Below are 17,585 nucleotides of genomic sequence, written 5' to 3'. Positions count from 1 at the left end.
GAGCCCAGATGTGCCTTAAAAAGCTCTAACATATTACATTAAAGTTTTCAACTTGCCTTCCTTTCTCTAGCCTGGTGAGTTTTTAAATTTTTTACTGCAGAATGGTACCATTTGAGCAAGGAATGGAAATCAATCTATTTTTACACAAAGCCTGACCATGAAGAGGCAATTACAATGCCCTTTGGACTAGGTTTGTGGTAGAGATGCCTCATTTTTAAGATCTCACTGTGTTTCAGGCATGAGGTGAAAAGTGCATGGGCTCAGACCTTGCAGGCTGCAGCAGCTGGAGTGCTTGGAAAAGAGAGGCTAGACACTTTGGTAATGTTAACTGCACACAACCACAGTGGCACCCAGGCTGGCAGCCACCTCTGGAGATGGCCCCAGGACACGACGTGTCTCAAAACAGGGCCAGCTACAGATGATCCTCCACAGAAGACGACTGCGCAGCCTCTCTGGCAATCAGTTCCACTGCCTGACCCAAGTTTTTCTTCTCTTTATGTGGAATTGCCTGCATTTCAATGTGTGCCCACTGCCTCTTGCCCTGTGCCACTGGGCGCTATTGAGAATAGCCTGGCTCTATCTTCTTTACTCCCCCACCAAGTAGTTATAGACATGGGTAAGATGCCCCTGAGTAGGTAACAACACTGCACTGGCCCCCACCAAGCTGAAATGACTCTACACTCAGCAGCTCAGATAGACTTTAAGATGACAGACGTTGGAGACGGGCCCATAACTTCAGTCACCGTTAGTGTCTCCATTCCTAACTTGTCTCTGAATGGAGGGTAGGATACGCTCCATAAACTTCACAAGTCTATTGGTGTTTGAAATAAAATAGTTTCTAGTATTCACATAACACACATTACAAAATTACTCGATACAAGAACAGAAGAGACCCAAGATTTTATTGCCTTGTCAGATGTAAAAATTTATTTATGCTATTTATCAAGTGTTCAAATTTACACAAAAGACAACACTTCAACTTCACATCCAATTGTCCATCAGTAAGCCCCACATCAGAATACCCTTTACACTTCCAAGTACAATTTTTACAAGATGGCTTAGAACAGCAGAACCTCATAAATAATGGCCAACTTCACAAGCCTGTAGGTCACTACCTCATCAGTATTTCTCTGCTGAGCATGACCCACAGAACAGAGGAAGTCTTAAAACCATTTTAATCCCCAAACACTATCACTACTGCACTCAGAGCATTTAAATCACATTGCCCTGCATTAGTAACACCAAACATCATAGCTAGTCTTAAAGATTTACCACATCTCCCCCTAACAAAATGCCTTTTTTTTTAACATTATAAGAGAACTGTGCATCAAAACAACTGCAAAATACACAATCATCCATTTGGCTTGGTTTTACAATAAAATTAACAACAGTTATCTATTTGTTAACTTCATCTCTTGTGTTGTGCTCCTTTCCCCTCCCACTTAGGAAACTACACTAGACCAGGCAGTTTAATTGTAGCACTGAGGTAGCATATTTATTTGAACAGAATAATAGGTCTGCTACTGTGCCGCCTCTCCTTTAAAGCACAAAAAAAAATCCCCACAGTTTTTCAACTTCTTTGGAGAAGACAGGCGTATAGTTCATTTCCAACAGCCACTCCATTTTGAATTCAAAGCACAATGCATCTCTGAATGATAGACATATTATACCAGCTAGAATGAATGAGAACATATACAAGAAGAAGAAACTATGTCAGTTTTATTAGAACTATGTTTACATTTTAGTTGTATGGCACCTATTGTTCCCTATTATGAAATGCATCTTTACAGTCTCTGAAATTTAATTTCAAAGACTAGGATCCTGAAAAAGGGCTGGTGTGCCTCAGTTCTTCTAAATTATTTTCACACTATCTGCAGAAAGTGTGCAAAAAATACTTACAACAAAACCAAAAGAAATCAAACAGACCCAACATAAAATCAATAGGAACTAGCAACATGAGTATATTAAAAGAATCAAAGTTAAGGTAAAAGGTATAACATGCCTGAATGAACTGAGAGCACTTTCCATTCACTTAAAGCTGGGATAGCCTTAAGAAAACAAAACAAAAAAAAAAAAAAAAAAATCACTGCAACAGTAGAAGCCTAGTTTCATTACAGATTGAAAATAACTATCTCAGCTTTGCCTTTCTGGCTAAAAGCTTTAAAAGAAAAAGCTGAAGTCAAGCTGTACACAAGACTGCAGCCTCAACACCCAGACTGTTAACTGAAGTAACTCTTACAGACACCTGTATATTTAGGGGTGAATAGTAAACAGTGACGCCAAAGAACGGTGGTAATTTTCTGCTCTGTATGCCATGCTGGTACACGTAGCCTTGTTAAACGCTGTTAGATGGTACACAATCCTTACCCAGCCCCGGGCTGGTTCTTTGAATCCCCTCTCTCCACCTTTCATACAGCAAAGCAAAAATTTTACTGCAGTTAAAATCGCTTGAGTCTGCTGCATGTGTAGGGAAACTGGTTTTTAACACATTAGAAAGCAGATTGAGAATGTAACTGAGCTGACTGCTAAATAAACCCTCAGGAAAACACCTAACAGCTGAGGGAAAATGCATAAGTTATGACCAATTCAAGCTGTTTATGGAGACTTTAATGTTAATCTTTCAAGTAATCCAAGATGCACTCCAACACCTGCTACCAAAAATTTAAGGCTTTTATGAACACCCTCTTACATACAAAAGGAGTATTAAACAGAAGGAACTTGTTTACAGTAAATACCAACATCTGAAAAATCTCTGAAACCTGTTTATACAAATACTAATAAATTCTTTAATATTTTGTACAACTAGAAGGTGCACAGATTGGCATTCAAGCGGTCAATGCTGGCAAACATCTGTCAGACAATAACATGATTTACTTGGATAACAATATAGTTTAAAATGCCATAAATTAAAAAATAAGTTAGTTCACATTTTTTTTGCCCCAGCTTTTATGTACATCTTAGTCTTTAATGAGATTGTGTAGCCTTCTTCAGAAGCTCGAGGTCTTTCCGTCGGCTTTTGATTGCTCTGGCACAGCCATACTCTTCCAGTTGTAAAGGGATATACTTTTCTATCTGAACAAGCCCATGCCCAGCAGGACCAGTAAACAGCTTAATCCAGGATGGCTTAAAGTTTCCTCTGAAGCCCAGAAAGGCCAGGCTTCCTGTGACAAAAACAGCTCAGTGTTACCGAACCAGCCAAGCCCGTCCAAGCACAACACAGGACTGGTTGGGAAGGGAATGGCACACCTCTCTGAAATTCTCCCCCCAGATTATTCAGGACATTAATCCACTCTCAGCTTCACACACGCCTCGCAAAGAAATACTGATTTGCAATTTCTTTTTTCAATATTAGGTATTAAATACTCTAAAATCTTAATTTGAGAACACAGCTATCGGAACAGTTACAAAACCTGCTTTCTCAGACAGAACTCGTGCCAAGGCCCTGAACGGACTAGAGCTACCCCATGTGGACTATAAAGTGATCATCCCTCAAAATACTGACAGCTTCTCATCTCTATCTTCAAATTTGGTTAGAACAAGAAATAGTAGCCTTACACAGGACATTGTTTAAAAATAGATTCGTTGGGTAAGGCACAAAATACAGGCTTTGGGAAAAAAGCCCGGGGCTTTTTTTCTGTAATCCACAAGCACAAAGAACTGCTAGTCACTTCTCTGCTTGCAAAAAGCTTCACACAATGCCCTTTGGGGCAACAGGAAGGGTCTTCTGCCCCATCTGCTGAAGGGCTGCCCACCCCCCACCCCCCCAGCAAGGGCTGAAACGCAGCAGCCCACACCAATGCAAACTGGCAACCATCCTCCGCCAGCTGCATCCTTTTCACACACCCCGTGAGAAAATCATGCCAACATAAACACACAGACCAAGGCGGTGTCAAAGAAATGTGCAAAAATTCCACCAACCGTTGCTCTGAAGATAAGGCGGTTTGGCTGTCCCCAGGGACATTAAGGCTTCTGATAAATTATTAGGAATTGCTACATCACCACTTGTGCTCAGTAGAACAATAGACCTGCAGCAGAAATGGTACAGAGACAGCAGCTGTTATAAACACAAAGTTTTCTTAATATTCTGCTACATGCTTTTTCAGCTAGTTGGCCTCACAGTCCACTTGCTTAAGAGTACTCTTGCCATGTCATTTCATGACATGGAAGCAGTTAACCCTCTCTGAAAGCAGTACCTGGAAAAGCATCCACCTAGAATTTTTCTTTTAAATTTTTTTAAATTTAACTTCAAAATCATTGGAAAGTGTTATTTAAATATAGTTTAATATTTTGTATCAAAAACAAGTTTAGATATTGATCCAAAATTATAATATTAGAATGCTGATTTTTCTAATAGCAACTTTTAATCTTTCTTTAATGATAAGCAATTCTCCCCAGATAGGGGGAAGAACAGTATGGTACCTTGTCACATAGTTCTCGTTGGTGTCCTTAAGTGACCTTATTAAACAAAAAGTTATTCTTGTTTTAAGCAAAGTGTTATTACATGAAGTTTAGTTAAAAAAAAAAGAATCTTTCTGAGGTGAAAGACAGGCAACTGGAAAATTTTAAGTGTTCAAAATTTGAGTTGCTTTGTTTTCTCAAATAAGGCTAAATTGTCTGTTAAAATGCTCCTATGTTTCTCCTTTCCCCTCAACATAGATATATGTTTTGCTCACTTTCAGTGCTCGTGTATAGGTACCATTTAAATCCTTGTTAGAGAGCAGAGCTACAGCTCACATGACATACTGGAAATAAATGGTCATTACACGTACCTTTGTGGAATTCCAGATGTTAAATACCCATCTAAATGCTTAATGTCTGCTCCAGAAAATAATCGTTTTCCCAACACTGTGCCGATGCAGGCATCAACTACAACAATAAGTATACCATTATCCTTGAAGGAAAACATAGTGTCGTTGACCTAAATGGGAGTAGAGAAAGAGAAAAGAACTTTTTCTTTCTTTCTTAAAGTTAGTATGAATTCAACAGCAATTCTACTCCACTCAGTGTTAATCTTCACCTAGTTTAGACACAGTGGTGTACTAATTTCCTTACAAATACTTGCTTCTCCCTAGCATCTTTTTATTTTCTGCCTTGAGGGGAGGCGTTCAGTGGGACTTCTGAGATTGCATGGGAGCCTCCAGTCCCTGGCTTCTACAGGGAGATCATACATTTCAGGTGACTTACTACCTCATTGCTCCTGCTTTGGGAAGCTAAAACATAGACACTGAACCACCTGCACTTTCTGGCAATAGCACAGTTAATCTGTCTCTGCAGCAGCCCAGTTCCAGCCCAGTTTCTTCCTGCAGAGCACTCTTACTGCTTTTGATATGGCACACACATTCCCATAGAAGTTTGCAACTGCTAGGTTACACTGCTCTTGTACCATTTGTTCAAATAACTCAACAGTTTTATTATTTCAACCAAGCTAACACACTGACATTGCAGAATGTAAGCCACATACAAACTTTAAGCTTTGTGGTATGAGGTTGTCTGCAAACACTATTTCAGCAGCATGTGCAAGTCTCCTTCAGCATCCGAACGGAAAAGTTGAAGTAAACTACTTTTTTATACAGTATCACATCACTAGGCTTATCAGGCCTGCATCAGAACAAATATAGAAATCTCTATGGATTCTTAAGTAATTGCTATTTTGAAGGAGTTTAGCAAAGCTTAATGGCTTGAATAACTCATCCCATTAACTCACCAATCTGTTAGCAAAAAACCAGTTTCAACAACATGGATTTAACTAACAGGTTGTTTGGTTGGGGTTTTTCTTGGTTTGTATTTTTTTTTTTTCCAAAAGCAGCCATCAGTAAATGTATATCCATCCAGATCTGAAGATTTCACACTCTCCCTTACTAGTACAATTTTCTCTCCAGAAGGGAGGGATTTGAAAACAAAATGGAGCTTTGAAGCTTCATTTTCTGTGGTTAAAACATCAGCTTTTTGACTGTTTGGTTTTTAAACTATAAACCAACACTTTTCATTCAAGTAAAGAAAAGTGAAGTCAGCATTGTGTAGAGTTGTATAACTGGTGTAATACAAACTGCTAAAGAGAAAGATAGAAGAAAACCCTAAAGAATACTTACAGAAATAAATGCTTGCTGACCTCTGCTTAACTCTTTTTTACCAGTTGAATTAATCTGCACAAGGAGGTAGTTTTTGTGAGGATCACTGGTGAATACCATCTGGATATCAAATGAAACATGTTAAATACACATATCCATGCACCTTAAACACTCTTATCATGCCAGACAATTTACAAGAGATCACCCGTGCTCCAAAGCAAATGCATCCATTTGTCAGTGGCATTATTTATGGTACTAGCAATGTTAATAAATATCATGAAGTATATTCCTTTTATTTTATTCCTTGCTTTCAGAATTTTTCTCAGCTTGTATAGCTAAAATGGATAATGCAATTTCAAGTTCATGCTAATAAGCAAAGACCCAAAAAAGAAGAGAGAAGTTTGGCCAATAGCATATAGATCTCTGCAGCAAAGTGATCCTACATGGAGTACAGACAATACTGTAGCAGAAGACATCAGATCTAGCTATGTTCCTTTTCTGTAGCACTCATGAGAGGAGAAGCAGTATTTTTCAAAGAACAAAAACTGAAACCTTTGTGCTACAAGGGACTCCCTGCCTTCTAGCATACAGGAGATTAACAATGTGACCATCGCAAACTGGTAGGTGCAGCATTCTGGACAGAAAGACTGAAATTCTGCCTGAAAGCTAGCAGACAGCAACCTCGAGTATACAGTTCATGAAAGTTTTTGCTTATTTTATTTTACCTGAGTTGTGCCGCATTTCGTACATGGTACAGTAGTTTTTACTGGCATCTGCTTTATGACGGTTGGTCCTTGGTAGTACTTTGGGTAAGCTTTTGCCATGCAGTTACTGATGCCTTTTGCTGAATCTTTGGTCACAATCTTGATCCTTTCACATCCCTGAGATGAGCAATAACTGTGACCATCCCTATTATATTTGGCTTGAAGAAATAAAAACAGTAATCTACACAAAAGGGGGGGGAAAAGAATCTAGATCAATTGCTGGAAAGATAGATATTTATATTAAACCTTAAAAACAGCTGTATTTCATGATTTTCAGAAGCAGAGAAACTACAGTATTCACTTCTGCACCACTGTTCAAACTTTTTCAAAATATTTAGAGTTTACTAGAGTTAGGAAGTATCTACTGGCATATCTGAAATTCCCAACAATTAAAGGCGACATCATTATGAATGCATATGCTTTGAAAAGAAGAGCCACTCCTCAAATCAGCGGCTTGCAGGAAACAAAAACCAAACTGCAGAGCATAAATGTTTTCTTTGATCACAGATCTTTGTGGGTACCCAGCAGTAACTGATATTCCGCTTCAGCCACCAGCACGGGGCACTGCAATTGCACTGCTGCAAATGCCTGGAAATGCAGTTTAGGGGGTAGTGGTCATTAATGTTCACAGCACACAGAGATCGGTAATTCTTCTGTTATATATTTGATTGTTATCACTGTAGCTCTTAAACGAAACATAAATGTCTTTTCAAAAGCTACATTCACCTGCAGACATTATTACAAAGTAGCTGATAAGGGAACAACATAAGTAAGAGAAAAAACTATAAATTAAAGATCAACGTTTGCAGTACACACAAGTGATGTATGTAGGACTTGTTTTACTCAAAGTTGACCGCATCCTAAACCTCTCAGAAGGATCTCAGTGGCCTCTGTCAGAAGTACTTTTGAAAGAAAGACAGACTAGGTCTTTTAAGTACTTTCAAGAAGGCTGAAAACAGATTAGGATTTTCAGAAATACATTCTTAAAATGTTCTTGGAACAGACAACTTCTTGGAAATTTATAGGATTTTCAGTTTAACATTTCAGTTAAATTTCAGTTTAAATTTTATTTGAGGACTTAGAGGTTACTTCCTGCAAGTTTGCAGATGACACCAAGTTGGGAGGGAGGGTTGATCTGCTCGAGGGTAGGAAGGCTCTACAGGGGGATCTGGACAGGCTGGATCGATGGGCCAAGGCCAGTTGTATGAGGATCAACAAGGCCAAGTGTCCTGCACTTGGGTCACAACAACCCCATGCAACACTACAAGCTTGGGGAAGAGTGGCTGGAAAGCTGCCCGGCAGAAAAAGACCTGGTCATATTTGTCAACAGCCGGCTGAACATGAGCCACCAGAGTGCCCAGGTGGCCAAGAAGGCCAACGGCATCCTGGCCTGCATCAGAAATAGTGTGGCCAGCAGGAGCAGGGAGGTGATTGTTCCCCTGTACTCGGCACTGGTGAGGCCGCACCTCAAGTACTGTGTTCAGTTTTGGGCCCCTCACTACAGGAAAGACATTGAGGTGCTGGAGCGTGTCCAGAGAGGGGCAACGAAGCTGGTGAGGGGCCTGGAGCACAAGTCTTACGAGGAGCAGCTGAGGGAGCTGGGGCTGTTTAGTCTGGAGAAAAAGAAGCTGAGGGGAGACCTTATCGCTCTCTACAGCTACCTGAAAGGAGGCTGTAGTAACATGGGTACTGGTCTCTTCTATCAAGTAACTAGTGATAGGATGAGACGAAATGGCCTCAGGTTGCACCAGGGGAGGTTTAGATTGGATATTAGGAAAAATTTCTTTACTGAAAGGGTTGTCAGGCTTGGAACAGGCTGTCCAGGGAAGTAGTGGTGTCACCATCCCTGGAGGTGTTCAAAAAATGCGTAGACAAGGCACTTCAGGACACAGTTTAGTGGGCATGGTGGTGTTGGGTTGACGGTTGGACTTGATGATCTTAAAGGCTTTTTCCAACCTAAACAATTCTATGATTCTGTACCACATTTTCCCCAGGCATGGGATAGGAAATATCTGTGGCAACTGTGATGCTCTTGGAAAAGTATTTCAGTGACAACCACTGTATTTTGGAGATTCAAAGTCACACAAAGTATTCTTTCAAATAGGCTTTGGGCTCCTTCACAACAGATCTCCTCTTATGCAGGAGTCTATCAGTTGCTTTTAACACTATCGAACTGGACATTTTAAGATTAAACAACATCTTCCAGTAGGGTCAAGTTACAAGGAGTTACCCGGTACTGTTGTCAAAGTAGAACTTTTTGTCTGATCGATTCTTTTCGAGCTCCGTCATTGAAGATACAGGCACGTAGCGCTCTACCTTGCTGGACAGAGCAGATGACCGCCTTTGAAAGGTTTCCAGTACTATAGCAAAATCTGTATTTGGTTGATAGCAAAGACCAACACGAATCCAGTCATTCCTGAAAAAAAAATAAAGTGTATGATTTGCTGTAGGAACAGTTTAGATGACAATACACAGCAAACAGATCACTCAAAAAACAAGTAACAGGAACACAAAAAGCTCCCAAACCCTCAACCAGAAGATCTTTCTTCCCTTCACAAAGTGTTTCATTAAATGTTATAGTAACTTTGATACTCTCAGGATATGTTTGATTTTATACTTTAGACATTTACTAAGTTTATCTGACAACAAAATCAAGTATGCTGAACTACTCAACTCCAATTCTGCTCAACTTCACTACTTGCAAATTTTCTTCTCTGAAGAATTTTCCTTAAAGATGCTACTGGACACAAGCTTACTTTAGGTGGACGGTCTATTGCTTAATCTCTTGTTTTTCCTACTTTATTATTTGTAATTATGAAAAAAAACCAACCCAAGATCTCGTCTTACTGATGGTTGCAAACTCTCATGCATGCCAATTCTGCAGGACATTACTTCAGTATTGCCTTATGGATCAATGACATCAAAGAAAGTAAACATACTTGTTGAAGTTAATGAGATAAAGGTAGGTGACATTTGGAGCTTTTCCATTCCAATGTATTGTGTAGCCCTTTTGGAGCATCACTACTGGCTGGTATTGTTGAAAGACAGCTCTCTGATTAATACCTCGAAGAACCATGGGACTGGCTGGGTACTCATCTCGCACAATAGTCATAGAAAGATTCTGTCCATTCCAGGTCTGGACATAAACCTGTATGATATTAAGGAGGACGAAAAGAAAGAGGAAAGATTTGGACACTGTACAAAAGGAAATGAAATAGTGAAGAATAATCAGTACATTATTAGCGAAAACACTGCAACTTGATGTTCTGAGTTAAGCAATACACAAATATCTCCTGAAGAGCAGCCCTATTTGAGAAACTTATTGTAGATTTTGCCCGTTTTACAGACAAAAAAAAAGGGGAGGGAGGGAAAAAAAATATATAGAATCAGCTATGGTACTTGGCCAAACTCATTTTGAATAGGAACCAGAATGGGAATCAGATCTGTATGAGACTTGTGTTCAGGAGCTGGTATTTAACATCTCCACTGAAAAAAACCCAAAATGCACCTCTTAAAACCCACTCTGTGAAAAAAAAGACAGAGAGCACTCCAGTGGAAGAAAACATCTCCAACACAAAAATGTTCTAGCAGGTAGGGCTGCACCATGGAACTCCTGGCATGCATACACATTTGGTTTTACCTTGCAGCACCTAATACTGTACTCCCAGTGTGTGTACTGAAGGGAACACAATATACACAACTGGCAATATGCATAGAACTATTTTTTAAAATGTCAAAGAATTTTTAAAACCAAAGATAGGTAACTTTGTAGTTCTTACACTCCCCCTGCCCTCATAAATTGTTCATATTATAGACCTGCCCCAAACAGAAAGCTACAAGAGTACTAGCCTGCGCATAGGTCCCACTGCAAACCACTCCACTCCATTCTGTAATATTAATGCATTTGGGGTGTTGAATCAAGTAGTTATCCATTCTGCCCACGTAGGTATCCTTGTAGTCAGTCACTGAACCATCCAGATCATGGAATATTGAGTTCTTGTCACCATCCAGATCCCCTTCATCAAACCAGGGACCAGGTTTTCCAAAAAAGGCCTTCAAAGAAACCTGGCAACAACAATTAAAATATTTAATTTTTTTCCCCAGGCAAAGCACAGACTAACACTTGCACACCTGCAGAAACACAAGAATTTGACAAAGTTGATTAAAAAACTTATGGCAAGGATTGTGGAATCTTGCAAAAGAGACATTGTGATTTTTAGTAATAGGCTGAGGCCAGCTTTTGCTTCTGAACAGTGTTAGTATTTGCAACTGAAAATTCATTACTAAAGATATACTGAACCTTATAAAAATCTCCTTTCAGCTTTACCATTAGCCATGAAATAGATCGTTATTGCCATATATCCTATATCTCCTTTGGTTTTTTTTTTTTTGCTTGGGAGACAAAGGATAGACCTTGGGTGACTTCCAACCAAGACAGAAACTCTGGAATAGGGATGCATGGAAAAGATGATCTAGGGCCCTTGGTTGCTTATTTTAAATACAGCAAGAAGAAAAGAAAGGCATTTGCAAGAATAACAGAAAACTTGTAATAAACTTACATTCGGACCAAACTTCACAAGAGAAATGTTGTTTTTTGGTGTCATCTGCCATGGATTTTTCATCAAGAATCCAACTGCACTGGTAAATCTGTCTGGAGTTGGCACAAAGTTTTTGAAGGTGCACTTGGTAAGGTGAATTGGTCCATCATAAATTTGAAAGCCTCTGATTGGAAATGTCCTGTTAATGCAAGCAAAAATTTGTAGCATCCTGTAACAAAACCCATGATAAGCCTGAATCTGTGTCATAAATACATCTTCTCTCAGAGGAATCACGAAAGCAACATTAAGAGAATGACTTGCACATTAGATCCTAGTAAAGGAAATCTTGTTTCTGCACTTATCTAATGAGTCAAAAAATCCCTCACTCTTCTGAGTTTTCCTGTTAGAATTTTCCTGTTTCACTGTTCATTTGCAAATGTGCCTCATTCCAAATATGAGAAATACAGCAGGAGAATAATATCACTTGCTCTTTGATTGATCATGGCAACTGGAAGAAATGCCCATAGACTGGAGGAAAGCAAATGTCACTTCAAGAAGGAACCTCAAGCCTCAGATTGATCTCTTGGAAGGTGATGGAGCAGCTAATCCTGAAAACCATTTCAAGGCACGTGAAGAACAAGAAAGTCATCAGGAGTAATCAGCATGGATTCACCAAGGAGCAGTCAAGTTTGACCAACTTGATAAACTTCTGTGATGAAACAACTGGCCTGGCAGCTGAGGGGAGAACAGTGAACATGGTCTATCTAAACTTCAGTAAGGCTTTTGACACTGTCCCCTGTAGGATCCTCATGAAGTATAGGTTGGATGAAAGGACAGTGAGGTGGACTGAAAAGTAGCTGAATGGCTGGGCCCAGAGGGTGGTGACATGAAATCTGCTTGGAGGCCAGTAACTAGTGGTATACCCCAACGGTCAACACTGGGCCCAGTCTTGTTCAACATCCTTATTAGTGAGCTGGACGATGGGTCTGAGTATACTTTCAAGTTTGGAGAGCCCATAAAACTGCAAGGAATAGCTGATACACCAAAGGGTCGTGCTGCCATCCAGATAGACCTCAACAGGCTGGAGAAATGGGCAGATGGGAACTTCATGAAGTTCAACATAGGGGACTGGCAAAGTCATGCACCTAGAGAGGAACAACCCTAAGTGCCAGTGAAAAGGACACATGGGTCCTGGTGGAAACCAAGTTGACCATAAGCCAACAATGTGCCCTTGCCGCAGAGAGGCAAATGGTATCCTGGGCTGCACTGGGAGAAGTGATGCCAACAGATCGAGGTGTATTCATCCCAAGTATTCAGCACCCGTGAAGCCACACCTAGAGTACTTGTCCCCAGTACAAGACAGACGTGAAGCTACTGGAGAGAGTCCAATGAAGGGCCACAGAGATGACTGAGTGACTGGACCACCTCCCACAGGAGGAAACATTGGGAGACCTCAGACTGTTCAGCCTAGAGCAGAGAAGGCTCAGGCAGGAATCTCAGTGTACAGGGATCTCTGAAGGGAGGGTGCAAAGAGCCAGGCTGTTTCCAGTGGTGCCCAGTGACAGGACCAGAGGCAACGGGCACAAGTAGAAAAAGAGGAGGTTCCTTCTGAACGTAAGGAGAAACCTTTTCACTGTGAAGGTGACTGAGCACTGGGACAGGTTACCCAGGGATGTTGTGGAGTCTCCATCCTTGGAGATATTCTAAAGCTGCCTGAACATAGTCCTGCATAACCAGCTTTAGGTGGCCCTGCTTGAGCAGGGGAGTTGGACAAGATGACCTCCAGAGGTCCCTTCCAACTTCAATTGTTCTGTGATTCTGCTCAACTAGACTGAATACCTCATATATCACTGCCACATTAACTTCTTCCCTCTAAATGGCTAAGCAGCAAAAAAACAGGGTGGCTTAGACCTACCTCACCCTTCTTTCCTATTCTGTGGCAAGACTAGGACTTAGCACTTTGTTAAACTAGCATCACAGCAGGCCAGAGAGAAAAGAAAAGGATTATGGTCATAGATTGGGATTTGTCACAGACTCTAGTCTCTAGTCCTAAAGTGACGCCTGAAATCCTTCACCTGAAAGCTTTTTCTTTTTCCTTCAGGCCCAAATGTTGTTTAAGACTAAGGTTTCATTAAAGTAGGATAACTTAAACCTCTACAGAAGTGACCTGTGGTAGCATCAGATGAAAACTGATGCACCAAAAGGTGAGTGACACAGCTTCACACACAGTGTTAAAAAGAAAAAGAGCATCACCTTCAATAGAGTCCTAATCTCTCACAGCTGAAGCAAGAAGAGTGTTTACATCTGATACAGAGAACATTTTTCTTGTATCATCTCTACTTCTTTCAGTCATAACATACTTACCGATTTCTAGGCAGAGTACGCGCCTTGTTGTCTATTCCTCCAGTTCCCGCATATTTATTTTGGCCACCTGGAAACCCATAATTCTTGCTCTCACCTATGAACAGTGACTCGGATACTTCCTGGCTGGCACCTTCATCATTTGGGAAGCTCCCATCACTATCAAAGCAATGTCAGAGATAAGCTTTTAGCCAAGACTCTCCAGCCAAGACACCAAGGCATAGTCCTACATTTACTTCTGTAACAGTCCTCCTAAAGCAGAGCAGTCTATACTTCATTTACAATACATAGAACAATAAGTTTAACCATTAACAGTATTATAGGCTGTTCGAAATGCCAGCAAAGAGCTGAGCATTAAATTTTCTCCTTCTTTTTGTAGTGCAGCACTCTTTCTTTTACAGCCCACTTTTGCAATCCTAGAACCAGTTTGTCATAACATAAATGGCAGCAATTTTGGCTTACTACTTAAATTACTTGATTCTTTCTTAGTAGAAGCAGACTCTGCCCCCCCTAAATGTTCATACCCTTTCTTTTCCATTACTTACTTTCAGCTGTTCAGGTAGAAAATCGAAACTGCCTAAGGAATCATACAATGCCAAAAATACGTGGATAAACATAACCCTTCTGGTGAAAAGGCAGCAAATTGTGGTGTAAACCAAGAACAGGTTGAATTAAAGTGCAAGGTTTAGCAGCTGTGTCAGTCTAGAGCCTTTATAATATCATCCACACCACTGGAAATAGAAAGGGGCCCAAAAATGAAACTAAAGCCTTATGAAAGTATACCTATTAATTTTAATAGTTGGATATGTATTTTCTAAGCTTCTAGGCAAGAAAAAAAACCCAGAAGTGATTAACAAAGTACTCACCTAGCAAATGTCAAACCTATTCCATTGTCTGCAAACCTAAAAGAAAGTTCAAAGCTTCAGACATGTTTTCTGGATTATCCTACAATGTAAGAGCACATCCTGCTATGCACTGAAGAAAGCCTGAATTTTTCTATTAATGGAATTTAGAACCACTACACACTTAACTCTTATTAATGTTGCTGTTAAAAAAAAAATCAAGTAATTTTCTATGTATTTTAAGCAGGAACATGAGAACTTCAGGGAAACCATAGATACCTCAGTATAAATTTACTGTCTCTACCAACTTTTAGACTTCTTTTTATTACATAGTTTCTTTTTGCTATTTAAGGCAGGTTCTCATCTAATCACATATAAACTTGTTTCATTTAAAGTAGGAGGATGGCATGAAAACAGTTCAAGCTATTGAGAAGTTCCCTGAGTTAGGCAACACTCTTCTCTTATAACCCTGTTGTAATGCACTTTCATAAACAAAGCTTCATGGCAAAATTCTTAACAACATGCAGCTGTTTGCTTCTGTATACCTACCCAGAGTTTTGAATGAGGATATCCCCTCCCCTGACCCAGGCCCCATGATCATTGTTTTTGAAAGAGATTAATCTGTCAATCAGGGCAGCAACTCGGGGCTTTTCAGGGTCTGCATCTTGATGAGGTCGAAACCTGGGACAGATAAAAACCCAAACACTCAATATAAGAATACTGTTTGTTTTACATGTATCTTATATGTTGGGCTGAGAGAGGCTGAAAGACAAATGCTCATGGTCAAACCTGATGGGCAAAATCCACTCTGCTTCATGTTTGGAATTACAGAAGCCAAAACCAGGTGCATCTCTAGCTCTCCATTTATTGAAAAGTGTTTTCAGGTTATAATGAAGCAGGAACATAAAACTTCTGTTTTCCAGTAACTCTCACAGGCTTTTTGCTCAATCTCCCCGAGTTTCTTTAGCTGCATCTCACCTCCTTTTATCCCCTTGCTTTTTCGTTTTGCCCTCCCCAAAGTATTCCCTCCCTACTTGTATTGCAGCATTAATGTGAAAGTTTGATGGAGGGAATTAAAGCTCCTTGGATACACAGGGCAGATGTGCACTATACAAAAAAGGCTGGAGGTCTGTCTACCTGCTCCTTCAAATCTTTCAAACTCTTCTGATGTTGTGGGGTGCTCCTTCTTTGAGCACACCCGAGATATTTTTCTATTCCAACCCAGACACTCTGCATTGCTACCAAGATGGTCTCGTATGGTAAGTTATGGCTGGAATCTATTTTAGACAGCCTAATTAAAGACTAGTGGAAGCTTTCACTTGATTACCCTCAAGATCGCAAACAAAAAATAGTAAATTAAAAAAATATTACAAAAATGGATTTTGAGCAGGTGAAGATGTATATGCCCCTTAAACTGATGACCTTGTACTCAAATTTGGATCTGCCCTACCTACCCCAGGGGAGAATGGGTGAATGTTTGGTTTTGACAGTCTCACGCTCCTCAATTAACATTTAAACCCCTCCAGTTTGGTTCCATGTACAATGATTAGTGGCTTCATGTAGTTACAGAGGGCCTTGTTACTTCTTTGGCTGCTGTGAAACAGGAACCCCATCTCATGCACTGAGTTTCTCGCATCCTGTGTTGATGCCCTGTCAACACACTACAGGTTCTCCCAAGGGCATTTTGTCCCTCATATGTTCCTCTTGACCACCTCTTATTACTGAGGTAATCCACAAGGCTTATATGGCCTTTCTGTCAAAACTTCAAACTAGTAAGTTCTTTTCCAAAGCATGAAGTATCAAGTATCACCAAAACTGGGAACTTCCCTCTCTGCATCTGCAACTAGCACTTATCTATCCTCATCCTAAACAAAGGTCAATCAGAAATAAAGATAATATTACAAACTATATTTTCTGTCTTAATTATTTGTCACAATAAAATGTTGATGGATACAGTTATCCAATATTGACATTTGACCACTATCTTAGCCTATTTTATTTGAAGTTCAGGACAAGACTAACCAGGCACAGTATAGCCTGGAATTTTCCTAGACTCTCTGTTATTTTCTCTCACTTTGTAAACTAAAGAAAAAGTGTTTGTACTATTTCTGCAACTAGCCTTCAGTAAAACTGTACCACTGAGCTATGATCTCCAAGTCTAGAAAGTACAGCAGGAAGCACTCAGCAGTAAGAAAGGCAAGTGGAAGTATTACTCTAGCTCTATTAAAAGCCTTTTTCTAACAGCTATTTAAAACCAAGTCATAAATCAGAAGAGCAGATTTTAAAGTGAGACTTTACTTTTGGCAGCAATTCCAGAAAATGCTTCAAGCATGACAGTAGACCATGTTTAAAATGATGTCTTCTAAGAGGCTGAAAACTACCCTAAGCAAGGGCTCAGAAGAAACAGCCAACTCCTTTAAGGCACACCATGCTCTGTTTTTCCCAAAACGGATGAACAAATGAGGGAAAAGAATATATATGTACTTATTATTCGGTTATTATTTATAAATAATTACATTGTTTTAAAAATGTTTTTCCTCACGTGAATGTAAGAGCTATCTCAAAACTTTGACATTTTTCACTCACTTGAAAGACAATATCCTTTACCTTGCATTGTTGTCCAAACAAAGATATTCTCTGGGATCATCAACGCTAGCATTAGTTGTTTTAACACCCTTATCAATGAACAAACCAGCCTGAAACAAGCAAGGAAAGAAAATTCATACTATCCAAAACTAAAGATAGAGGAAACATTAAATTTCTAGAAGTTAAACTTTACACTGCATTCAACAAATGTATTAGAAACTGTAAGAACTTCCAGTTTGGCCTTAATTGACATATTGTCTAAGGGAAAAATAGCATCTGTCTATGATAATTTGGGCAGAGGAAAAGAATTGCCTAGGATTAAAAAAAAAAAGTAACGGAAAATCATTAAAGTGCATTTCAAATTTCTTTCACAACATCTAACTATTTGAGGTTTTACACTTATTTCCAGACGCTGTTCTGGAAAAT

General features: G+C 39.8%; 1 protein-coding gene across 1 annotated transcript in view; it reads right to left on the bottom strand.

The window, feature by feature from the left end:
* Positions 1–2,204: 2,204 nt before the first annotated feature.
* The window catches only part of TMEM2 (transmembrane protein 2), a 50,718-nt gene continuing 35,337 nt past the window's right edge, over positions 2,205–17,585 (bottom strand). The window contains exons 12-24 of the mRNA XM_010568604.1: positions 17,181–17,269; positions 15,123–15,254; positions 14,598–14,633; positions 13,735–13,890; positions 11,392–11,569; positions 10,682–10,897; positions 9,772–9,980; positions 9,063–9,248; positions 6,794–7,013; positions 6,090–6,188; positions 4,770–4,918; positions 3,919–4,025; positions 2,205–3,161 (exon numbers count right to left, since the gene is read on the bottom strand). Of these exons, the coding sequence (XP_010566906.1) occupies positions 2,965–3,161; positions 3,919–4,025; positions 4,770–4,918; positions 6,090–6,188; positions 6,794–7,013; positions 9,063–9,248; positions 9,772–9,980; positions 10,682–10,897; positions 11,392–11,569; positions 13,735–13,890; positions 14,598–14,633; positions 15,123–15,254; positions 17,181–17,269 (1,974 nt within the window). The 3' untranslated portion in view covers positions 2,205–2,964. The remainder of the gene's footprint in view (positions 3,162–3,918; positions 4,026–4,769; positions 4,919–6,089; positions 6,189–6,793; positions 7,014–9,062; positions 9,249–9,771; positions 9,981–10,681; positions 10,898–11,391; positions 11,570–13,734; positions 13,891–14,597; positions 14,634–15,122; positions 15,255–17,180; positions 17,270–17,585) is intronic.

This window comes from Haliaeetus leucocephalus, unplaced genomic scaffold, assembly GCF_000737465.1.
Source record: "Haliaeetus leucocephalus isolate CR32 unplaced genomic scaffold, Haliaeetus_leucocephalus-4.0 Scaffold251, whole genome shotgun sequence".
In the NCBI taxonomy this organism is placed as follows: Eukaryota; Metazoa; Chordata; class Aves; order Accipitriformes; family Accipitridae; genus Haliaeetus; species Haliaeetus leucocephalus.
Note: the sequence above shows the minus strand (reverse complement) of the source record. Positions and strands in the feature narration are given on the sequence as shown.